This window comes from Mesoplodon bidens (genome assembly GCF_964165515.1).
Source record: "Mesoplodon bidens genome assembly, chromosome: 19".
In the NCBI taxonomy this organism is placed as follows: Eukaryota; Metazoa; Chordata; class Mammalia; order Artiodactyla; family Ziphiidae; genus Mesoplodon; species Mesoplodon bidens.
The window spans coordinates 23,908,824-23,934,262 of record NC_138179.1 but is presented as its reverse complement, the minus strand read 5'-3'; the positions used below and the strand labels follow the sequence as shown (position 1 = coordinate 23,934,262).

At 41.4% G+C, this 25,439-nt stretch overlaps 1 protein-coding gene across 3 annotated transcripts; it reads left to right on the top strand.

The window, feature by feature from the left end:
* Positions 1-207: 207 nt before the first annotated feature.
* Positions 208-24,380, top strand: LOC308606909 (myosin-2; the record flags this gene model as incomplete). Of its 3 annotated transcripts, none has more annotated exons than XM_081218380.1 (38): positions 208-411; positions 501-644; positions 2,172-2,328; positions 3,319-3,346; positions 3,430-3,544; positions 3,631-3,723; positions 4,357-4,420; positions 4,540-4,638; positions 5,098-5,201; positions 5,729-5,867; positions 6,750-6,868; positions 6,957-7,106; positions 8,215-8,385; positions 8,512-8,809; positions 9,286-9,359; positions 10,218-10,305; positions 10,396-10,513; positions 11,162-11,285; positions 11,374-11,510; positions 13,332-13,587; positions 15,153-15,395; positions 15,509-15,685; positions 15,768-15,913; positions 15,996-16,086; positions 16,172-16,561; positions 17,706-17,832; positions 18,525-18,643; positions 18,785-18,981; positions 19,695-19,878; positions 19,960-20,125; positions 20,228-20,352; positions 20,519-20,827; positions 20,915-21,118; positions 21,454-21,579; positions 21,670-21,840; positions 21,924-22,028; positions 22,148-22,243; positions 24,128-24,380. In XM_081218380.1, the coding sequence occupies 38 exons, from the start codon at positions 208-210 to the stop codon at positions 24,278-24,280; spliced, it is 5,811 nt and encodes a 1,936-aa protein (XP_081074506.1). In that variant the 3' UTR covers positions 24,281-24,380. The 3 variants fall into 3 exon arrangements, with proteins under 3 accessions (XP_081074506.1, XP_081074505.1, XP_081074507.1); XM_081218379.1 differs by having other exon boundaries at positions 8,512-8,821; XM_081218381.1 differs by having other exon boundaries at positions 226-411; positions 3,430-3,538; positions 8,512-8,821.
* Between the last annotated feature and the right edge of the window lie 1,059 nt (positions 24,381-25,439).

Here is a 25,439-nt window from a genome sequence, read left to right as displayed (position 1 = left end):
GGTACACAGTGACCCCTGATGCCTTTGAGTCCTTGTAATATGTTTGTTTCAATAACTGTAGCATGGAGTACAGTGCACCTGCCTGATGGAATTTTCAACTGGGCCTATGAAATATCATCAAGATATAGATTTATGGATATAGATGACAATCCGGAATCTCTAGTATGAAATGTTTCATCTCCTTTAGGACCTCTGAGTTCAGCAGCCATGAGTGCAGACCAGGAAATGGCCGTTTTTGGGGAGGCTGCTCCTTACCTCCGAAAGTCTGAAAAGGAGCGCATTGAGGCCCAGAATAGGCCCTTTGACGCCAAGACATCTGTCTTTGTGGTCGAGCCCAAGGAATCCTTTGTCAAAGGGACTATCCAGAGCAGAGAAGGGGGGAAAGTGACAGTGAAGACCGAAGGAGGAGCAGTGAGTAGACTCCCAGGAGCCAACCACATTCTACTGATTATTTTGTTTGGTCACTCAGTTGACAAACAGTTACCCTTCCTGTTTACCAGACTCTGACAGTGAAAGAAGACCAAGTCTACCCCATGAACCCTCCCAAGTTTGACAAGATTGAGGACATGGCCATGATGACCCACCTGAACGAGCCAGGAGTGCTGTACAACCTCAAAGAGCGTTACACAGCCTGGATGATCTACGTGAGTGCCCCCCACCCCCAAAGTGGGCTTTATCACTGGACCCTGTCAGCCCATTATAGTATAAATGGGTTACAAGTAGCGACTCATTGCGCTTTCACTAGTAATGTAACTAGTTAAAAGGTTCACGATTGCTGTTGTAAGGCACAACCCAACAGCTGGCACTTAATCCTTTGTCTTCTCATCCAAAGCCAGGCAAGGCCGTTGTCCACAAGGACTGGGTTTGCCAGAGAGCCCCTGAACAAACGCTGGAGCAGCTACTGTTTATAATTCAAACACATGCTTACATCTCCCCTCATCCCCATTCCTGATACAGAATCATTCAGAAGGAAAATATAAACTCATGTATTAACACTTAAAAATAATGTTTTTAAAGACCAATTTTCACTCCTCCAAAATAACCACAATTTGTATCTCTGTGTTCTGGTCCCTTCTGTGTGGAATGCCTCTTTGATGAAAACTTTCCAACTTCCCCAGGCAAAGTTGGATGTTGTGTCCTGTTGTTTCTGTCTCTGCAATAACACTGACAGTGTTTTTCCACCATCAGTCATTTACATGTCTGTCTCCTACATAGACTGAAAGTTCCTCAAGGAACAACATCTCATTTATGTTTCATTCTTAGGGCCTTGCAGAGGCTTTGCACATAATACGAACTCAGTAGTACTTTCTAATTGAATCTATTATGTTAGGCTGACATTTCTGTATAGGGTTTTTTTTGTTTTTTGGTTTTTGTTTTCTGGCCCTACCATACGGCTTGTAGGATCTTAGTTCCCTGACCAGGGATCAAACCCACGCCCCCTACAACAGGAGCTCAGAGTCCTAACCACTGGACCGTCAGGGAATTCCCGTCATTTCTGTATAGTTTAGCCGCTGCTGCTATTCAGCTGGACAACACCTACACAAGTGTACCTGGTGTTTAGAGTCAGCATCCATTCTGATTGGTTGGTACTTATCCTAGACCAGTTGTCAAAGATTTTGGAAATCCATCTGTTGTAATCTTAATGTATTTACATCATTTTGTGTTCTGTATCTTTATAACTCAGTAGTATTTTACAAATATTTCCCCAGTGTTGCTGCATACTGGATAAATGACTGGATCATAGTATCTTAAGAAGATTTTCCATAGTTCACCTAACTATTCCATATTGTTGAGTACTTAGGTACCAAATTTATGTTTTCATGAATTTGAATATCTTAACGCTACAAAGGAAATATATGCCCATTTTCTAAACTACAGTAAAAAATGTCTTATACTACATTTAAAAAACTCCAAAACTTTGGAGCTCCTGCTATGTGAAAATCACTGGACAAATCCCAAAAGGAATAATGAGAAGTCTAAGCTATAGTCCCTTCCCTCAAGGATTCTGCTGTCTTGTTGAACCTTTCAACTAGTTTTCGTGCTGATGCCTTGAAGACATGTCGAGCACTTGATTAAAGTGTTCCTTTTAGTGAAAATTCATTTAATGAGTGAATTGCACAAATCACAGGAAAGGTGTTCGGCTAGTTATTCTTTCTTATTCCCTTGCATAGACCTACTCGGGCCTCTTCTGTGTCACCGTCAACCCCTACAAGTGGCTGCCGGTGTACAACCCTGAGGTGGTGGCTGCCTACCGAGGCAAAAAGCGCCAGGAGGCCCCGCCCCACATCTTCTCCATCTCTGACAACGCCTATCAGTTCATGCTGACTGGTGAGTTGGATGTTTTGTGCATCTTTTTGGAACAGAACCATAGGAGAAAGAGACTCTACCCGTCTCAGCACACTCTTTGAGGTGGTCCCCTAAATGCTATTGCCCTTTGCCCAGAACCAACCTAAACACACTCCAGATTTTAAGGTGTATCTGGTATTAAAACAGTTATACCGTACATCTTATTCCTAGAATATTGTCTCAGCTAAGTCAGTCTAAGGTACAAAGGCACTCTGGGGAAAGGGTTGAAAGATTTACCCTTCAGAGAGAGTAAAACATCAAAATGAACTTTTACTTTCCCTAAAAATATGACTAAGGCCATGATTATTTCCAAAGCTACCACCTTTACCATATTTACTCTTTCTCACGCACTAAAAGTATCTCTAATGCCTATTTTTCATTACTTCTTGTACCTACAATAAACATGCTACTAACTTGTCATCTAAATCCACCTGAAAACCCAAAAGTCCACTTTCAGTGACTATTTAGTGGTGGAGTATAAAAAGAGAAAGTCTGCTGCTTCTTTGCAGCGTTCTGTTTCAATGGCAGTCTGTACACTAATGTGCGGGGGGTGGCACAGGGAGCAGGAGAGAGGGGTTCTGGCAAAGGCGCTAGGCCTAGGGCCACCAAGTCCTCGGGATTGCTGAAAAATACCAAGTCCATGGGGCTTCCCTGGTGGCGCAGTGGTTGAGAGTCCGCCTGCCGATGCAGGGGACACGGGTTCGTGCCCCGGTCCGGGAAGATCCCACATGCCGCGGAGCAGCTGGGCCCGTGAGCCATGGCCACTGAGCCTGCGCGTCCGGAGCCTGTGCTCCGCAACGGGAGAAGCCACAACAGTGAGAGGCCCGCATACCGCAAAAAAAAAAAAAAATACTAAGTCCATGCCATTTTATGTACTCTCCATTTACAAATATTGGGTTGGCCAAAATGTTCGTTCAGGTTTTTCCGTAAGATGTTAGGCAGTATTGACCGTCCTTAATTTCTCTTTTGTAGACCGCGAGAATCAGTCAATCCTGATCACGTAAGTAGATCTGATGCTTTCTTTTCATGACTGCAACAGCTACCAGCTTTGGGACCTCTACTGACTTGGTTTTTATTTGACAGTGGAGAATCCGGGGCTGGGAAAACTGTGAACACGAAGCGTGTCATCCAGTACTTTGCAACAATTGCAGTCACTGGGGAGAAGAGGAAGGACGAAGGTACTGCTGGCAAAATGCAGGTGGGTCTGATTGCCACATCCAGATCCAAGCTGTCAAGTAAGAAACTCCCGAGCCCCACATGTAAGGACTGCTCTTGCCTTTGCAGGGGACTCTGGAAGATCAAATCATCAGTGCCAACCCCCTGCTCGAGGCCTTTGGCAACGCCAAGACCGTGAGGAATGATAACTCCTCTCGCTTTGTAAGTCTCTTGGCCACTATTACAGACACTGCTCACTGGTCAAAATTTATGGGATGCTTGTGAATATATTCTCTGAGTCTTTTTCATTCTATTCCAATTTCATTATATTATACCATGGTTCTTTCCTTTTCCTCTGAGCATGTAATAACATGGATTCAAGTCCTGTCTAAAAAGATATATGACCCGGGCTTCCCTGGTGGCGCAGTGGTTGACAGTCTGCCTGCCGATGCAGGGGACACGGGTTTGTGCCCTGGTCCGAGAGGATCCCACATGCCGCGGAGCGGCTGGGCCCGTGAGCCATGGCCGCTGAGCCTGTGAGTCCGGAGCCTGTGCTCCGAGACAGGAGAGGCCACAACAGTGAGAAGCCCGCGTACCGCAAAAAAAAAAAAAAAAAAAAAGATATATGACCCTATATCTGAGTTCACCTTTCACTATTTACAATTATCCACAATTTTTAAATTTTAAAGACAAAATTATTTTACCTAAAAAATAGGAGATACACCTTTTTCTACCTGAAACAAATTGTCTCTGAATTGATTTAATATTAAAATGTTAGCACTTCAAGTGTTTTGAGTTTCTCAAAGATTTGATATGATTCAAAAACAAAGTAGTAATGTTAATTTTTCTTTCAAGGGTAAATTCATTAGAATCCACTTTGGCACTACAGGAAAACTGGCTTCTGCTGACATTGAAACATGTAAGTGCTTGGATATACTTTACAATAATTTCTGTTTCTTATGACCTATAATATTGACTAAAATTTGCATCTCATATGAATTTTTACATTTTTCCTCTTTGTTATTTATTTCCTTCCAGATCTGTTAGAGAAGTCTAGAGTTACTTTCCAGCTTAAGGCTGAAAGGAGCTATCATATTTTTTATCAGATCACATCAAACAAGAAACCAGAACTAATTGGTAAGAAATGTCATAATTCCTTTTCAAAATTACTACACCCGCACCTAGCAATGCCTGGTCCAACTCAGTATTCCATGATGGAATTTTGTCAACTGTACATATTGTCTTGATTTTGAAAACAGCTTTGTAAGTTTGGTAAAAATTTATGTGTGCTCATTATAAAAATTCAAAGGGAAAACTGAAAATAACACCTCCAAATCCTATCACTATGAAAATAATCACTATAAACACTTGAATGAATATCATTCCAGTCATTTTCTGTAGATATATCTTTACAAATAGATACATACATACAGTAACTGGAATCACAGTTACATGCTCTTCCATAATCTCTTTTTTTCATTGGGCAGTAACATATCATGGCTTTTTCCATCCTAGTGCCTTAGAATTTGTCTAGAAATCTGTTATTTTAATGAAGAGGAAATTTCTGCTTACCTTTGCTCTGTTTCATGTACTTAGAAATGCTTCTGATTACCACCAACCCATTCGATTTCCCATTCGTCAGTCAAGGGGAGATCAGCGTGCCCAGCATTGATGATCAGGAAGAATTGATGGCCACGGATGTAAGTAGAACACAAGAAAATTAGAATGATTATTTGGGATCAGAGCAATGGTCCCGCTAGATAAATACTCAGTTTCTCATAGAAATCACAAAAGAAGATTCAAAGATGGGCGTGGATGTGCCACCTGGAGTCAACTGAAAAGACTGGGATGTGCCCCTGCAACATCTCACTTTCCCGTGATAGTCTTTTAAAGAGCTATCCTTTCTGAATTTCCCTAAACCATTATTTTATAATCTACTTGCATTAAATCCATACCACCTCTCAAAATAATAAGTTTACTATCCTTGTTCTCTATTTTAAGTTCACTTTTTGCATCTTCAGAGGGTATGCGCCTGTGATTCCAATGCTCTGCGCTGGCTTCCAGTTGACTAGCTCCCTAGACACACAATCTAAGGAGTTCCTTGTTCCCATCAGTACTGGTAGTTTCCTCAGTCTGACCAACAAATCAGGAATTATCCAAATGTGAACTATTAATAGTAAACATGTGGATCATAACCTGACAGTTATTCTATTGGTTCTGTTGGCAGAGTGCTATTGATATCTTGGGCTTTACTAACGATGAGAAGGTCTCTATCTACAAGCTCACGGGGGCTGTGATGCATTACGGAAACTTGAAATTCAAGCAAAAGCAGCGTGAGGAGCAAGCGGAGCCAGATGGCACTGAAGGTATCAACTGAGTCAGCCACCTGACTTCATGTTTGTTTGAAAATCACACTTAAAAAAAAAAATTTATTGGGGCTTCCCTGGTGGCGCAGTGGTTGAGAGTCCGCCTGCCGATGCAGGGGACACGGGTTCATGCCCTGGTCCGGGAAGATCCCACATGCCGTGGAGTGGCTGGGCCCGTGAGCCATGGCCGCTGAGCCTGCGCATCCGGAGCCTGTGCTCCTCAATGGGAGAGGCCACAACAGTGAGAGGCCCGCGTACCGCAAAAAAAAAAAAAAATATTATTTATTTAATTTATTTATTTTTGGCTGCGTTGGGACTCCGTTGCTGCGTGCGGGCTTTCTCTAGTTGCAGTGAGCAGGGGCTTCTCATTGCGGTGGCTTCTCTTGTTGCAGAGCACGGGCTCTAGGCATGCGGGTAGTTGTGGCACACAGGCTCAGTAGTTGTGGTTCGCGGGCTTAGTTGCTCTGTGGCATGTGGGATCTTCCCGGACCAGGGATCGAACCTGTGTCCCCTGCATTGGCAGGTGGATTCTTAACTACTGCGCCACCAAGGAAGCCCAAAACTCACATTCTTAACTTGTTACCCTTGAGCTTTCCTGGGAAGACAAATTCATTTCCAAGAATTGCATTTGAAAGTATACCTATATAAGATATATGCGGCATGGGTATCAGACATATGTCCCTACAATTTCTGAAGTTCTTTAGGGAACACTACCTATAACAAAGGTCTTGAACTTAGTGAAGAAAATGGGCAAGAATACTCAAAAAGATATTCTGGAAACACTGCACAAAATGCCTGTAGCTTAAAAAAAATTTTTTTTTATTTGAGGAAGTGGGTTGCTTTGGGCCATGATAACATCATTCTATCCTTTCTTCCTTTCAGTTGCTGACAAGGCAGCCTACCTCCAGAGTCTGAACTCTGCTGACTTGCTCAAAGCCCTCTGCAACCCCAGGGTCAAGGTCGGCAATGAGTACGTCACCAAAGGCCAGACTGTAGAGCAGGTAGGTGCATAATTCAAGTTCACAGCCAGGGATGCAAGCATTTCAAGGTCCTCTATGAACCTCAAGGGATACACCTTTGTCTTTCAAGGTGTACAATGCAGTGGGCGCCCTGGCCAGAGCTGTCTATGAAAAGATGTTCCTGTGGATGGTCACCCGCATCAACCAGCAGCTGGACACCAAGCAGCCCAGGCAGTACTTCATCGGGGTCTTGGACATCGCTGGCTTTGAGATCTTTGATGTGAGTTGGTAGTACATTGCTAAGGGGTTTTTACAGTAAAGCAATGGAAACATCAATAAGAAGAAATCTGTGAATATTATAACCTTTTATTACCAATGTCAAAAAGTTATGCTAAAATTTAAAAGTCAGTGATTGGGCAGCTAATCATTTATTGTAGTGGCAATCCCACTTCTATGATAAATAAGCTACTTAATGAGGACTCTTTAACTTGCTACATGATCCAAAGGGAGTTAGGAATTAGGTTGTTGTAGTGAGGGGTTTAAAAATCCCACAATGCAAAGTGGAGTTAATATAAAAATATCAAAATAAACTTGTGCAATGCATAAATATGCTCTGAATATGTGGCAGGGAAACCATTCAGAAACACTTAGGCAGATAATAAGAGCTGAGAAAAGGTCAGCAATTTAGAGTCAGCATTAATAAATTCAATGCAAGGAACCCTTAATTCTCATCAATGTGATATGGGATAAAAACTCATATTTGATTATAAGACACATTTTTCCTGCTTATAGTTTTAAAGAAGTTTATCTAATTATAAATGCAAAACCTAGGCATGGCAGAAATTATGGAAAATGAAGGAAAAGGAGCCCATATTAATTCCACTATTTATATCTAGTTAATGTTAACATTTTGGCTTTTAAAAAACTATGAGTGTGTGTTAATATACTGTACATAATATTTGGAATCTTGATTTTTTTTCGCTTCACATCAAAGAGTAGGGGTGGCAATTATCGCTCCCTTGCAACGCCGACCATGATGGCTTCCACACAACAGACTCCTCCCAGTCAGCTTCTAATGGGTTTCAAATTAGCTGTTAAATGTGTCAACAGAAAATGTAGAAGATGATGGGAATAAACATGGAATGATTAAGTAGGAACTCAGAAAAGCACCTGAGTCAATTTAAGCAAGCGCAAGAAAAGAGAATTAATAATAATGATGATTTAGGATTTTGTATAAAATGGCAGCAGAGAAAACAGTAGATTTCACAGCCCCCCAAGGATTTTGATACCCATACTCTAAAGGCTATTCTACATTTTTAAATTAAGAAGCCCTATATCTTAAACTGTTCAATTTGCTAACAGAAAAGTAAACGCATCCGTTTATTTAGTTCAACAGCCTGGAGCAGCTGTGCATCAACTTCACCAACGAGAAGCTGCAGCAGTTCTTCAACCACCACATGTTCGTGCTGGAGCAGGAGGAGTACAAGAAGGAGGGCATCGAGTGGGAGTTCATTGACTTCGGGATGGACCTGGCCGCCTGCATTGAGCTCATCGAGAAGGTCTGTTTCAAGTTTTGGAAACTATGTTCTGTGAGAAATAAATTATTCACTGCACCTTGTTTAATTCTATAGACAAAGAAAAATGCTTACATAGAATTGTAACTTTGTGTTGTGGTCTGCTTTCAGCCGATGGGCATCTTCTCCATCCTGGAAGAGGAGTGCATGTTCCCCAAGGCCACAGACACCTCCTTCAAGAACAAGCTGTATGAACAGCATCTTGGAAAGTCTTCCAACTTCCAAAAACCCAAGGTGGTTAAAGGCAGGCCCGAGGCCCACTTCTCCCTGGTGCACTATGCCGGCATCGTGGACTACAACATTACTGGCTGGCTGGACAAGAACAAGGACCCCCTGAACGAGACGGTGGTAGGGCTGTACCAGAAGTCTGCAATGAAGACTCTAGCTCACCTCTTCTCTGGGGCTCAAAGTATTGATGCAGGTAATGCTCAAAAAAATCCCAACATGTTCCCCTGATGCTACAAAATGCGATGTTAGATTGAGGCTAGTGATATCATAGCCCAGGCTGAAGTGTTGCAGGGCCAGATCTATTGTGCCTCCAAGTCCTGAGTAAGTAGGCTGCATTGTGATTATACATTCACTCCAGCACTGATGGAGGCCCTACTGCAAAGGGTCAGAAAGGAACTTTCAACATCTCCACCAATGAAAAGGCTTGGCTTCTATGATTCTCTCCTGCTTTTTCCTCCATATCTGCTGGTTACTGAGTACCACTGAAAAGTGGATGCAAACTTAGTTGATATATAAGATTCATTCAGGCTCAAACAGAGAGGTCACCTGTGTTGGAAAAATGTTCCATCTGAGCACAGAAGTCAACAAATAGGCAAGAAATAGCCCTGTCAATTCAAAACTATGTTTGAATGACACCTTTTCTTATTTTTTCTCCAGAGGCGGGCGGCGGGTCCAAGAGAGGTGGTAAGAAGAAGGGCTCTTCTTTCCAGACCGTGTCTGCCCTTTTCAGAGTAAGAAAGAAACGGTTTTTGACACTCTCTTGTTATTTTGGGAATTTGTTTTTAAAAGCACAAAGACTTCTCTCCACAAGTCATTTAGGAAAGGACTGACCTTAACTAAGGGCTTCTGTTCGTCTAGCTTTGAAGAGGAGAGCTTTAAATTATTCAGGAATTATCAGGTCATCTTTCATGCTAAGCCAAATAATAAAAAATATTTTATAGGAAATGTTATAAAACATAATGCTCTGCTCTGCATAATCTAGTTGAGTCGTGGAAATAAGCAATGGCATGTGCTCAGAGACTAAATCACCAGTAGGACTAATGAAAATCTAACAGCTAGGCTTTAAGGAACCTAATATGGTATCCATGTTCATAATCTAGTCAATTCTCAATTTAACTGGTAGGATTGTTCCCCTTATAGATAATCTTTATGCCCTAGAAGTTGACAGAGCTGGAAAGGGGAAGCTGTATTTATGAGAATAAGTCCAAATGTAGTGTAGGCTTGTATTTCCTTCCTGGAGAACCACAGAGTTTGGTAGAAGGGTGACCATCCAGGATGGGAAGGCAATGGCTTTGTAGATGTATGTGGGTGGCCAGGGACAAGGGTAGGAAGGAGGACGGTGCTTGTATACACTGAAAAGAATCACCTGACAGCCTGCTTTATAGGTGTAACTCCTGCCAACTCAAGTGGAGTAAGAGGTATTAAGGAGGAAACTGCATGTCAGGAAAAGTTTATCAAGGTGGTACCTTAAGTTAATGTGGTCCAGAAGGATCATTCAACTCAGCTATGGACGTTGACTTTACAGACATCACCAAATGCTCATAACCATGTCTAAATCTCAGGTAACAGGATGTTCCCTGATTTTACAGGAGAATCTGAACAAGTTGATGACCAACCTCAGGAGTACCCATCCTCACTTTGTGCGGTGCATCATCCCCAATGAAACAAAAACGCCTGGTAAGAAGTTCTAGAGTGGAAGCACAAAGCATGACTGCCATACCTCCTTTTAACAAAACTCTGCAGTGAAATAAATATGGTTTTTTTTAGGGGCCATGGAGCATGAGCTGGTCCTGCACCAGCTGCGCTGTAACGGTGTGCTGGAGGGCATCCGCATCTGCAGGAAGGGCTTCCCAAGCAGAATCCTGTATGCAGACTTCAAACAGAGGTCAGACTCTCCTAATTATGGTGTTTCCTGGAGTTTAGTACAAATACATTTAGTGCAAGCAAAACAATTTAGTGAAAAATATGCCTTTGTTATTTTTAATTTGCTACAAAAAGAGTAAAAAATTATAAGCCTCAAAACACCTTTAAAACACAGATATACCACATACTAAGCACTCTAGAGACTTTTCACTGGATTTACCATGCTCCTGGCTTAGCTCATAGATGTCTACATTAACTTCAATAATTATGAGAACAACCATTTTTGAGTGCTTAATATGTTTGGATTATTTCATTTAATCCTTCCAAAAACTCAGTAGAGGTAAGTACTATCAATAGCAAATGCATCTAGCAAGGATAATATGTTTTTTTGTTGGTCATCTACACACTAATGTGAACAAAATTGTAGAATACTTTCCTGAGAACAGGGTCTGATGAGGCAGAAAGGAAAGCTGCAACTGCGCAGGAAGGTAAAATGGAATAAAAATAGACAGTAGATACTAGATTGACCATCTATGTATACAATGTCCTTCCTGTGAAGAAAGAATAATTGTTTTAAAGCTCTGGGGTTTTTTAATGGATCATTTAATACTTAGCTACTTCTAGTCTCATCAATAAACCAAGTTTTAAAAAACTGTATTTACTTTACCAGATACAAGGTATTAAATGCAAGTGCAATCCCTGAAGGACAATTCATTGACAGCAAGAAGGCTTCTGAGAAGCTCCTTGGGTCCATCGACGTTGACCACACCCAGTATAAATTTGGTCACACCAAGGTAATAGGCTCTAAGGCCCACCAGACACTATGCCTGTCCCTTTGGAGCCTATGGAAAGTTTCTGATCTGCAACTCTGCCCATGCACAGGTCTTTTTCAAAGCTGGCCTTCTGGGGCTCCTAGAGGAGATGCGAGATGACAAGCTGGCCCAGCTGATTACTCGAACCCAGGCCAGGTGCAAAGGGTTCTTGGCAAGAGTGGAGTACCAGAAGATGGTGGAGAGGAGGTATACAAACATATTGCTTGTCTAGTCACATCCTTCAGAAGCATATTTGAGGTGGCTTAGAGTTAAGGCTCAGATATGATAAGGCCACCAGAGTAAGAAGGGATGAATAAGAGTCTGATGCTGAAGTGGAGATATACATGTACCAGAAAAGTTAAGGTAGGAATCATCACCACGGAATACATCGAATGCTCGGGTAAAAAATAAAAAAGAGAGAGAAGCATAATAAAAAAGAGATAGAGATGTGTAGGTCTTATCTAACAAGAGAAAACATACCATTGAGTAAGCAGAGACAAAGTGTTGCTCTAGCATTTGGTTCTAATATGAATTTACTGGGTAGATCATTAAATAAGACACACTGAACTGCATAGCAGACAGTATTTTCAACAGTGGTTTTACTCAAGATGCAGAAACACTTCTTCATCTGATCATTTCTATTATTGAATTATTATGATTTAAATTATTAAGGGCAAAATTGGTGAAAAAATTTTTTTCAGTAAGTTAATACAATTTCACCGAGGTACCTGGATTTTTAGTGATCTAATTTGGTGCAGGGACAGAGTTCTAAGACTACGAGTCAGGTGTCTCAAACTGCAGGAGGCATATGAACGGGATCCATAGGGAGAAATGCATTTTATATTGCTACCTGTATATCCATGAATACATGCATGTGTGTGTAAATATATAAATAATTTACATGGAACAGATTTTCTATCACCTGTAGTTCTGTTCATATCTTTTACTGTATTCTACTTCATTAAAAATAATAAGTTTGGTCATGAACCTATATATATATTTTTATATATAGATATATATAGATATATATTGGGGCAATTAATTGCCCATATATGAAGGTAATTAATTTTTTAAAATAATTTAGATTAAAACAAATGTGATGAGATTAGAGTAGAATGCAAAAATCATACAACATTAAAATATAAAATCAGAGATTTTTCAAAGAAATTCTGAGTTTTTAATGAGTCCCTTTATCCCATGCCCCACACCCCTGAGGGGTCTGGTTCCCCCTTCACTGCTCTCAGTGGCATTCACATAGGAAAGTTTGCGAAGCACTAAAGCAGAGCAGTACTTCTCAAAGGGTGGTCCTTGGACCTACACCATCAGCATCTCTTGCAAACTTGTTAAAAATGCAAATTTTAGGCCCCACCTCATATCTGCAGAATCTGACTCTCTGGGGAAAGGGTCCAGGAACCAGTATTTGATAAGATGAGATCATCAAGATATTAGATGAGGGACTTCCCTGGTGGCACAGTGGTTAAGAATCCGCCTACCAATGCAAGGGACATGGGCTCGATCCCTGGTCTGGGAAGATCCCACATGCCATGGAGCAACTAAGCCCATGCACCACAACTACTGAGCCTGCGCTCTAGAGCCCGCGATCCACAACTACTGAGCCTGCGTGCCACAACTAGTGAAGCCCGTGCGCCTAGAGCCTGTGCTCTGCAACGAGAGAAGCCACCGCAAGGAGAAGCCTGCACACCGCAATGAAGAGTAGCCCCCGCCTGTCACAACTAGAGAAAGCCCACATGCAGCAACGAAGACCCAACACAGCCAAAAGAGTAAAATAAATTAAAAAAAAAGAAGTTAGATGATTCTTATGCACACCAAAGTTTGAGAAGCACCAACGTAGAGAAAGGAATGATTAATGAGTCCTTGACCACCATCCCCCAATATAATTTCTTTCGTCTGTGCTTTTGAAAGTAGGTGAGGAACATGGTGGAGGGCAGAACCTCCAACTCTCACTGCCAAGATTCCATCTCATTTCATCATCCACACAATATCTAATTTGCATCAATTAAATTTCAGGGAGTCTCTCTTCTGCATCCAGTACAACATCCGAGCCTTCATGAATGTCAAGCACTGGCCCTGGATGAAACTCTTCTTCAAGATCAAGCCCCTGCTGAAGAGTGCGGAGACAGAGAAGGAGATGGCCACCATGAAGGAAGAGTTCGAGAGAACTAAAGAAGAACTCGCCAAGTCAGAGGCAAAAAGGAAGGAACTGGAAGAAAAGATGGTGTCACTGTTGAAAGAAAAAAATGACTTGCAGCTCCAAGTTCAGGCTGTAAGTAGTGGTATCATCCTGTGTACTGCTAATCAGGACGCAAGCACTATGACTCTAGCCACAACTAGAGGCAGCGTGTTGGGTAGTCAGTGTGAGAGACACACACTAGAGGGAGAAGGTTAGAGCGCTCTGATGGTCCCAATGAGTCCTTATTCCTTCATTACCCAATACTGCCCCCAAACCAGACCCAGGGCAATGAGCTAGAACTGACCATTTTCTTCCATTCTGTACAATTTCATCAAACTACAGGGTTTACAACTTCTTTTCCCTATGAAGATAGTCCTTGAAAGTGATTTTAACATGAAGCTAGCCCAGATAAAATATTAAGGAGAGGATAGCATGGAGAGAGTGATTTGTTTTCTTTGAAACGTCCCTGAACTTCTAGATGTCTATGGGTCTTAAATCACAGCATGTAGAGCTGACAAATGACAGTATTCTACATCAATTTTTATTGAATTATTGTTTGTTATTGATCTCCAAAACTGAGATTTGCTCCTTCCAATCCATCTCCATAGTCAGTGCGGTAGCACATCACACCCGGGTTGCTGCATCAGTACCTAATTTGCTCTGCCTACCCCCAACTCTCTCCCTCCAACCAGCCTGCTGCTACTCCCAAACCAAGTATTTTAGAATTGCTTCCATCAACTCTGAAATGTAATTTATGAGACTGTCTTTCATTTGGAGTGAACTGAATTGGTCTGGTATAATTTACTCATCACAAAATCGTATGTTTTCCCTGCTGATTAAGATTGGTCTCTTCTGTCAAGTTGGGGCGGTGTAATAACTCCTTCTTTTAGATTACAGAAGGGAAAAGAGCTGTTTTTCTGTCCCCACCCCTTTCGAATCTATCCTGAATTCTCTTCTCTTGTCCCTAGAGAATCACTTAGACTCTGTCCTACACCACTATACTCACTACCTGGCTATATGCAGCACATTTTATTCTTTTATATATTCAAAGACTGATATGGAGGCTCACTGATGAATGTATCTATCAATTTCTCTCTCATTTCCTGTCCACCCCCAACTCTCTTAAGTAGAAACATAGGTTGCTAGGAATTTCTTGATCACTGTATGCTTCAGATAGAATTTAGAGCATCTTAACCAGGATCATCCGCCAAGACTACAAAGGGAAATAATTCAGTGGCGGCTCCATACAGAATTTCTCCCGCTGGAACCCTTTCTCTCCTCCTGATCCTTCCCCCAATAAATTCATTTCTACAAGACCAAAGCCTACCCATTCTCAAAGCCCAACTCAAATGCCACTTCATTCATGAAACCATATCTGACACAACTTCTCTGATCTCTTATGTCACTAATTGGTTTCTGAATTAATGGTAGCTTGTTAGGGTTAAGTTTTCTAATCTACTGTAGAATGTACTCTTCTAAAGGAACAGGACAATATCTGATACATTTTGTTTTTCTCACAATGTGGAGCGCCCTGCATCACACACAGCAGGTGGTTCATAAAAGTTTAAGCCAAAGAACCAATAGTGGTGATTTACACCGTTATCATTGTGAAATACTTCATTCTTACTTCCCAATTTTGATTTTGTTTCCAATTCAAGGAAGCTGAAGGCTTGGCTGATGCAGAGGAAAGATGTGACCAGCTGATCAAAACCAAAATCCAGCTCGAGGCCAAAATCAAGGAGGTGACTGAGAGAGCTGAGGATGAGGAAGAGATCAATGCTGAGCTGACGGCCAAGAAGAGGAAACTGGAGGACGAATGTTCGGAACTGAAGAAAGACATAGATGACCTTGAGCTGACACTGGCCAAGGTTGAGAAGGAGAAACATGCCACGGAAAATAAGGTAGGAAATGTATACAAGGAAAGTTTACTTTTTTATTATTATTAGGGAATACAAGCATAAAACTGAAGCCACCAAAATGTAACATGTAATGCAAAGTGTTTTTACTTCCTAAGGTGAAAAACCTCACAGAAGAGATGGCAAGTCTGGATGAAAACATCGCAAAGCTGACCAAGGAGAAGAAGGCCCTCCAGGAGGCCCACCAGCAGACCCTGGATGACCTGCAGGCAGAAGAGGACAAAGTCAACACTCTGACCAAAGCTAAAACCAAGCTAGAGCAGCAAGTGGATGATGTAAGTCGAGGATTATCAAGGAAATTATTTTCTTTGAAAGGAAGCTAAGCAATCCTTTTGACTCAACATTATTTGTATTTAGCTTGAAGGGTCTTTGGAGCAAGAAAAGAAACTTCGCATGGACCTAGAAAGGGCTAAGAGGAAACTTGAAGGTGACCTCAAGTTGGCCCAAGAGTCCATAATGGACATTGAAAATGAAAAACAACAAATTGATGAAAAGCTCAAAAAGTAAGTAGAAAGAATTGCTTATGAACTTGCTTCCAATGTTGCATATGAACTCAACTGCTATCCTTTGCTACTTTTCAAAAAGGAAAGAGTTTGAAATCAGCAATTTGCAAAGCAAGATTGAAGATGAACAAGCACTTGGCATTCAACTGCAGAAGAAGATCAAAGAGCTGCAAGTAAGTTCATATTTCCATCAGTCTGGCTCAAAGAGGCACAGTTATGACATAAAACGGCTAAAATTGAGCTTTTCCCCACTGCCAGGCCCGCATCGAGGAGCTGGAGGAGGAGATCGAGGCGGAGCGGGCCTCCCGCGCCAAAGCAGAGAAGCAGCGCTCGGACCTCTCCCGGGAGCTGGAGGAGATCAGCGAGCGGCTGGAGGAGGCCGGCGGGGCCACTGCGGTCCAGATTGAGATGAACAAGAAGCGGGAGGCCGAGTTCCAGAAAATGCGCCGGGACCTGGAGGAGGCCACCCTGCAGCACGAGGCCACAGCAGCCACGCTGAGGAAGAAGCAGGCGGACAGTGTGGCCGAGCTGGGGGAGCAGATTGACAACCTGCAGAGGGTCAAGCAGAAGCTGGAGAAAGAGAAGAGTGAGATGAAGATGGAGATTGATGACCTTGCTAGCAATGTAGAAACGATCTCTAAAGCCAAGGTACCGCAGTCTGAGAAATTGTCATTAACAACAATGACCCTTTATGTGCATGTCAGTTTGCACAGGGCCCTTTACACACAACATGTCATTTGTTCTTTGTAGTAATCCAGGAGGTAAGCAAGAAAGATATTAGTATTTGTATTATTTCCACTTAATCATATGAAGAAACTAATATTCAAAGAAGTTAAGCACATCGGCCCCATGACACTACTAACAAATGACAGCACCAGCAGTGAGCATAGGTCGTGAGTGTTCTCTTGTTCTCCAACTGGAGAACACAGCTCTCCAAAATTCTCAATTATCCAATAAGCAAAGTTTCATTGTACATAAAAACAATCAAGTATTTATAAACATGCTTTTAGAAAATGTGCCATTCAATTCTCACAAAATCTTAAATTTAGTATATGATCTTTAAAATTTTTATTATAGGCATACCTCAGAGATACTGCGGGTTTGGTTCCAGACCACCACAATGAAGCAACTATCAAAATAAAGCAATTCACACAAATGTCTTGGTTTCCCAGTGCATATAAAAGTTATGTTTACACTATTCTGTAGCCTATTAAGTGTGCAATAGCATTATGTCTAAAAAAATATACATCCCTTAATTTAAAAATACTTTATTGCTAAAAAAAGTGCTAACCATCATCTGAGCCTTCAACGAGTCATAGTAGTAACATCATAGATCACTGATCACAGATCACTGTAACAAATATAATAATGAAAAAGTTTGAATATTGTGAGAATTACCAAAATGTGATGCAGAGACATGAAGTGGGCAAATGCTATTGGGAAAATGGCGCTGACAGACTTATTGGACACAGGGTTGCCACAAACCTTCAATTTGTAAAAAAAAAAAAAAAAAACCAAAAACATGCAGTATCTGTGAAGAGCAGCAAAATGAGGTATGCCTGGAATACTGAACAAAGCTTCACAATTAGCTTTTTAAAAACCCCAATGTATAGTGTCAACTTAGGACAGCAATCATAAAATATATAGAAAAAATTCTAATATATCATATTACATATAAGAAAATTTATTTTATATGTCAAAATAAATATTTTTCTGTTTTAGAAGAAATTGAAGCCATAGCAAAATATTATTAAAATGTCTTCATTTGCTTCTTCTACTTTTTCTCTCACAGGGAAACATAGAGAAGATGTGCCGCACCCTGGAAGACCAAGTGAGTGAGCTGAAATCGAAGGAGGAAGAGCAACAGCGGCTGATCAGTGACCTGACAACCCAGAGGGGACGCCTGCAGACAGAATCTGGTAACTCTCTCCTCTATGAGGCCTAAAAGTGGAGATGATGTGGTCAAAAACAACTGATATGGTGATGAGAGAGCCTAATAAAAGCAACTGAGAACATGTGTGATTCACCGAACAGCTCAGGCTCTCATCCTACAGGCAAGGTCACTTGGGGACAATGCTGGAGATGAAGACTTCCATAGGACTGGGTCAAGCTCTGCCCCACAAACGCCTTGAGGATTTGGTCACATGGAGGGGATGCTTAGGATCAGGAGTCACTCCAGCATGGGTCCAGGGCTCCTGTTTTAGACTAAGCTTCTTTTTATCTAGATCAGAGTGAACCGAATTCCTGAATAGGGCAATGGATAACCCAGTCCCTCAAAAGTCTTATGAAACAGGGACAATGTAGAATTAGAAATTTTAGCTACCTTCTTTGACAGTTATCAACAGGTTTTGCATGATATTATATAACCCTGGAAGAATCAGTTATGGAGAGAACAAAGAGAATTTAAGCTGTAGTTATTCATTCAGGTTAATATGTAAGTTTCACCATAAAAAGGAGAAATTTGACATGAGCGTGAAGGTGTCAACAGAGAATTCAATCATCTGAGTACTCAACTGGAAGGCGGTGTTGAGAGTTTAAACTTATTTCTAATATGGGCTTGCAAAACTTTTTCTTTGCTTTAAAACGTGGTGCCATGTCTTTTGCCTATCAGGTGAACTTTCACGCCAGCTAGATGAAAAAGAATCTTTGGTGTCTCAGTTATCAAGGGGCAAGCAAGCATTTACTCAACAGACTGAGGAATTAAAGAGGCAACTTGAAGAGGAGATAAAGGTAACTATCGTTTTAAGACTCATTTTTTCCCCCTAACCTGACCCTAATTGGAGTCCATTACACCAACTTTAAAAAGGTTTTGAAACTTAAGAATTAAACAATTAAACATACAGTAAAAAGAAGGTGTAACTACCTCCACAGGCCAAGAACGCCCTGGCCCACGCCCTGCAGTCAGCCCGCCACGACTGTGACCTGCTGCGGGAACAGTATGAGGAGGAGCAGGAATCCAAGGCCGAGATGCAGAGGGCGCTGTCCAAGGCCAACAGCGAGGTGGCCCAGTGGAGGACCAAATATGAGACGGACGCCATCCAGCGCACAGAGGAGCTGGAGGAGGCCAAGTATGTGTGCAGATAGGAGAGAATGTGCAGAGAACGCTGGATGTTGAATCAGAAAGACACAACCTTTGAAGATTCAGTTAATTAGCCCACAAACGTTCATTTATTAGCTCCTATTTGCCAGGCACTATCAGGCCCTGAGAATAAGGCATGAATAAAGCAAACACCATCACTACCCTCCTAGCCTCAAATCTAGTTAAGGAAACAAAGAATAACAAGTAATTATACAGATAACCAGCCTTATTGCTGGTTATCAAGCACACCAAGCTCATTGCTGCTTCAGGGATTTGCAGTTGTTGGCCCCTCTGTGTCTGGAATACTCTCCCCCCCGATCTCCCTCTGGCTCACTCTGACTTCTTTTAGATCTTGACTGAAATGTTACCTCCTCGGAGAGGACTTCCCTGAGTATCTAGAATAGTTGGCCACGCCATATTCCATTTTATTTTCCTTCACTGCACTTATATCTGCAATATGTTGTTATGCATTTTCTCACTTGCTTATTGTTTCTCACTTGTTTGGAAGCTTCACGAGGCAGGGACCTTTTCGGTCCTGTTCACTGCTGTGTACTCAGCATCTGGTTCGTAAAAGAAGCTCATCAATATTTGTTGAGTGAATGAATGGATATTTTTAATATGAAGTTCCCCATACTTTTCAGCATGGTAATAGTTCATAATTCTTGGTTTGGTTCACTTCTTTCTACAAACATAATCTTCAAGGAAGAAGCTGGCCCAGCGGCTGCAGGCTGCTGAGGAACATGTAGAAGCTGTGAACGCCAAATGCGCTTCCCTTGAGAAGACAAAGCAGCGGTTACAGAATGAGGTCGAGGACCTCATGCTCGATGTGGAAAGGACAAACGCTGCCTGCGCAGCTCTGGACAAAAAGCAAAGGAACTTCGATAAGGTAGTTTCTACAGCAGCCTCTGCTCTCCACCATTGTCCTCTATCCTTTCCAGGAGGTAACCACTCTCGGTGGGTGTTTCAGGTCCTGGCAGAATGGAAACAGAAGTATGAGGAAACTCATGTCGAGCTCGAGGCCGCTCAGAAGGAGGCCCGCTCTCTTGGCACTGAGCTGTTCAAGATGAAGAACGCCTACGAGGAGTCCTTGGATCAGCTAGAAACTTTGAAACGAGAGAACAAAAACTTGCAGCGTGAGTCCCTTTCACTTTCAATAATTTTCATGCCTTGGAGGAACCTTCCTCTTATGTCCTATGTCTGATCAAACCTCTACCTGTCTTTTACCCAAACAACAGAGGAGATTTCTGACCTCACTGAGCAGATTGCAGAAGGAGGGAAACGTATGCATGAACTGGAGAAAGTAAAGAAACAAGTGGAACAAGAAAAGTCTGAAATTCAGGCTGCTTTAGAAGAAGCAGAGGTACAAGTCAAAAATGTGCATTGTAAACAGATACAAAAAAAAATTAGGACTAGCCACATATATTGAACAGAAAAAGAAACAGCACAAAATTAGTGGAAGGAACATGTGCAGAAAAACTTCTGAATGCTTCCATTCCCTGCTAATGTCACCCCTTACTGTCATTAAGGCATCTCTTGAACACGAGGAGGGAAAGATCCTGCGCATCCAGCTGGAGCTGAACCAAGTCAAGTCAGAAGTTGACAGGAAAATTGCTGAAAAGGATGAGGAAATTGACCAGCTGAAGAGGAACCACATTAGAGTCGTGGAGTCCATGCAGAGCACGCTGGATGCTGAGATCAGGAGCAGAAATGATGCCATCAGGCTCAAGAAGAAGATGGAGGGAGACCTCAACGAAATGGAAATCCAGCTGAACCACGCCAACCGCACGGCTGCTGAGGCCCTGAAGAACTACAGGAACACCCAAGCCATCCTCAAGGTAAATGGGCTCAGGAGGTGGTCCCAGGGCAGTTGGGGTGACTGCAGCCCTGAGAACAAGGTGTCTCAATGATCATCCATTCCACAGGATACCCAGCTCCACCTGGATGATGCTCTCCGGGGCCAAGAGGACCTGAAGGAGCAGCTGGCGATCGTGGAGCGCAGAGCCAACCTGCTGCAGGCCGAGATCGAGGAGCTGCGGGCCACCCTGGAGCAGACGGAGAGGAGCAGGAAGATGGCGGAGCAGGAGCTCCTGGACGCCAGTGAGCGCGTCCAGCTCCTGCACACCCAGGTGAGTATAACATAAAAGTCAAAAATACAGTGGACTGAAAATGACACTCTTGCTCAACTCTTAGTCCTATCTAAAAATTTATTCATAATGTTTTATGGAGGTTAAAGTTTAAAATACGTAATATCTTTGGATTAACAATATTTTTGTTTATATGAACTGTGACATTCAGAGTTGACTGTCTTGTAAAAGTATACTGTCAACTCAGATAATTTATGGAACGAGAAGGGATACTACTTAGTTACCTTAATTAATTAGTTTGTGGGTTCATTAGAACATTGGACATTGTAATTTTGCTCTCATGTACTTAGTATTTCCAAATTTGATATTTTAACCAGAACACCAGCCTGATCAACACGAAAAAGAAGCTGGAGACAGACATCTCCCAAATCCAGGGAGAGATGGAGGACATTATCCAAGAGGCTCGCAATGCAGAAGAGAAGGCCAAGAAGGCCATCACTGACGTGAGCAGAGGACCACACGGGGGTGGTCAAGTTAGAATCTTGATGGGCTGTCTCAGCTCTCTCTACTGGTTTTGTTTTACTGCTAATTAGGCAGCCATGATGGCCGAGGAGCTGAAGAAGGAGCAGGACACCAGTGCCCACCTGGAGCGGATGAAGAAGAACCTGGAGCAGACGGTGAAGGACCTGCAGCACCGCCTGGACGAGGCTGAGCAGCTGGCCCTGAAGGGCGGGAAGAAGCAGATCCAGAAGCTGGAGGCCAGGGTGGGTCTCTCAATATCTATCTATTTCCATTTGTTCCCAATGCCTTACTGGATCAAAGTTCTTAAGAGCCTACTTATTCGCAGGTGCGTGAGCTGGAAGGAGAGGTCGAGAGTGAGCAAAAGCGTAGTGCGGAAGCTGTCAAGGGTCTTCGGAAACATGAGAGGAGAGTGAAGGAACTCACCTACCAGGTACAGCAACAGTTTTTATCAGCTAAGCACTCCTTGCATATACAGGAAACAGTCACATGAGATGATACAACAGTCATGTGCTTTTGAAGTAAGGCCCTGTGGTTTTTATCATCTTTCAGACGGAAGAAGATCGGAAAAATATACTCAGGCTTCAGGACTTGGTAGATAAACTTCAGGCAAAAGTGAAATCTTACAAGAGACAAGCTGAGGAGGCTGTAAGTATCCTTAAGACAGAGGGAAGGGAGAAGTCCTCTGTTAAGAAAAACTAATAAATAAATAATTAGATTTACTATTTACTTCTTGTAGTAAATAAGCTGTTTGCTTCATAGAAGTCTGTGTACTTCTTAAAAATGTTTGCACATTTTTTAACTTATTGCTTACTGTCTGTAATATTAATAGATTGATTTTTAAAGTTAACATTCAACCCACAAAGAAACCTCAAAAAATTTCAAAGCAGAAATAATACAGGCCACATTCTCTAGCCACAGTGTGATAAAGTTGTAAACTAATGAGAACATATAAACAAAAATTTCCGACCACTTAAATGTTAAAAAACTAACTTTCCTAAAAAACGTTTGGATTAAATTAAATAAAAACATAATTACTGAATAATTTTTAACTGTAAATAAAATTTCAAGGAAGAAGAGACTTTTATAAGTCTAGAATGTAACCAAAGCTGTCCTTGAAGGACAATTCATTGCTTTATATGCTTTCATTATGAATCAAGAATTTTAAAAAATGAAGAAAACTGACAGTCCAATAAAGAAATCATAAATAATAATAAAATAACAAAAGTAAGAGGTGTTGATAAAGATAAAGGTAGAAATTAATGAATTAGAGTATTCTATTTTCTAATTTGATAATCTCACTAACATCTAGGGAATTAATAAAATAAATACACTTATAACTAGATTAATCAAGGAAAAAGTGAGAGAAAATACAAACTCACAACATTACAAATGAGAAATGGGACAAACCATACAGGTAGAAAGGTAATCTTTAAATGTAAAATATAAATCTGTTAAGACAGTTAAAATCTTAAAGAAATAAGAGAATATAAATTACTAAGTTGGCTGAATAAGTTATTTCAGAAATACTTCTGAAAATGGACTCAGGTCCAGATATGTCTTTCAAAATTTCAAGGAACAGATAATCCCTGAGCTATGTAAGCCATTCCAGAACATGGGAAAAGATGAAAAGATTTCCAAATCATTTTAAGAAGCTTGCATAACCCGCATACCAAAACCTGTCCAAAAGAGAACAGGGGGGAAGACACTAAAGGCAGTTTTATTCATGAGTATAGTTATAGCAACCCTTACTTTTATTAAGGAGACTGTCGGGACTTCCCTGGCGGTCCAGCGGTTAAGACTCTGCGCTCCCAATGCAGGGGTCCTGGGTTCGATCCCTGGTCAGGGAACTAGATCCCACATGCATGCCACAACTAAGAGTTCACATGCCACAACTAAGGAGCTTGCCTGCTACAACTAAGTCCCTGTACAACCAAATAAAAATGAATAAATAAATAAATAAATAAATAAATATTAATAATAATATCCATCAGTGATTAAATAGGCTTAATTCCTACAAAGTAAGGATTACTTAATATTAAGGAGTCTGTCAATAGAATCATTACATCCAAAGTAGGAGAAAAAAGTGATTGCTTTGAAATGTGCCAAAATGATATATGATAAAATTCAACATTTATTTCAATATAAAGAAGCTATTAAGAAATTCATCCTTAATGATAAAGAATATCTAACTCAAGTGAATAGTCATCTTCCAGCAAGCATTAACAAGCATGATTTTATCCGTGCCTTCTTCTCTGCTCTTAAATTTTTCTTACTCTAATTGTAGTACATATTTTTTTCCACCTTTTGGTTGCAAAAGTAGAGTTGAGATTATTTATGAGACACGGGGCCCCAAATAAATCATAAAGTTAATTTCAATGATAAGCAAAATTCAGAAGGTGGTAAGACAATAAGGTTTCCCGCTGGGTATTTTAACTTTTCTGCAGATGGCAAGTCCTTTCTTCCCTTAGGCCTACAGAGTCTAGAAAGATGACCAGTATGGGTACCTTACAATTCCATTTTTATTCTCAGGAGGAACAATCCAATACAAATCTATCTAAATTCCGCAAGCTCCAGCATGAACTGGAGGAGGCCGAGGAAAGAGCTGACATTGCTGAGTCCCAGGTCAACAAGCTGCGGGTGAAGAGCCGGGAGGTTCACACGAAAGTCATAAGTGAAGAGTGATCATGTCCTGATGCTATGGAATGACTGGAGAGAAGCACAAAATGTGAAGTCTTCGGTCATTTCTCTCTGTAATTATTGTCTATCCTGTCCTACTGCAAAAGAAATAAAGAGCATAGGGCACTGTGCAAGCAATATCCTTAGACTGGTCTTTTCTTTTCTCTCTCTCTCCTGAAGCGATGTCAAAACTTGAATAATCACAAGACTATCAAACAGTCACATTTGACCTGCCACTAAGAAGGAATTATGTACTTGCTTTTATTTTAGGTCTATAGTAATACTTTAAGACCATAAAGTTGTCACTGATCAGGGAAGCCTGTTCTGATGCACAGAAATACGGAAGTTATTTTTATTTCTAACCTTTCCCTAATAGTGGGGTATAGCAGGACCTTAGAAAGCTCCTGCTTCCCCTAACATGAACCTATTTTCCGGGTCTATACAAAGGATGGCACTAGTTACATTTTCACACAGGGGATGCCTCCTGAACTATATCATTAATTCTTGTTGCTTAATAACTAATACAAATTCAATGGAGTATTATTAGCACAGGAAGATTTTCATCATTAATACATGTAATATATACAATATATTCATAGTATATGCACTGGATAATGGGTACCACATGAAACAGTGAGATGTGACCTTTCTCCATGTGAAAGCTACAAAGTGGCTATAAAGTCTGGAGACAAAGGAACTATTATTCTATATATTATTATCAATAGGCAAGTATGTTTTCAGACTTCATGGCCCCCTGTAATCAGGTGAAGAGCCAAAATAAATGAATAAAAGTATCGATAAAATATGATCCCCAAATAAATTATTCACATGTATATTAAACCCACATAATGATACATATGAATTTGGTGCAAAAACTAGCTATGGTAGCAATCTGAGTAACTCAGAGGAGCTTCCTGAGAGAATCAAGATTTTTAAATTTTTATTTTATTTATTTATTTTTGGCTGCGTTGGGTCTTCGTTGCTGCACGCAGGCTTTCTCTACTTGTAGCGAACGGGGGCTACTCTTTGTTGCAGTACATGGGCTTCTCATCGTGGTGGCTTCTCTTGTTGCAAAGCACAGGCTCTAGGCGTGCGGGCTTCAGTAGTTGTGGCGCACAGGCTCAGTAGTTGTGGCTCACAGGCTCTAGAGCACAGTCTCAGTAGT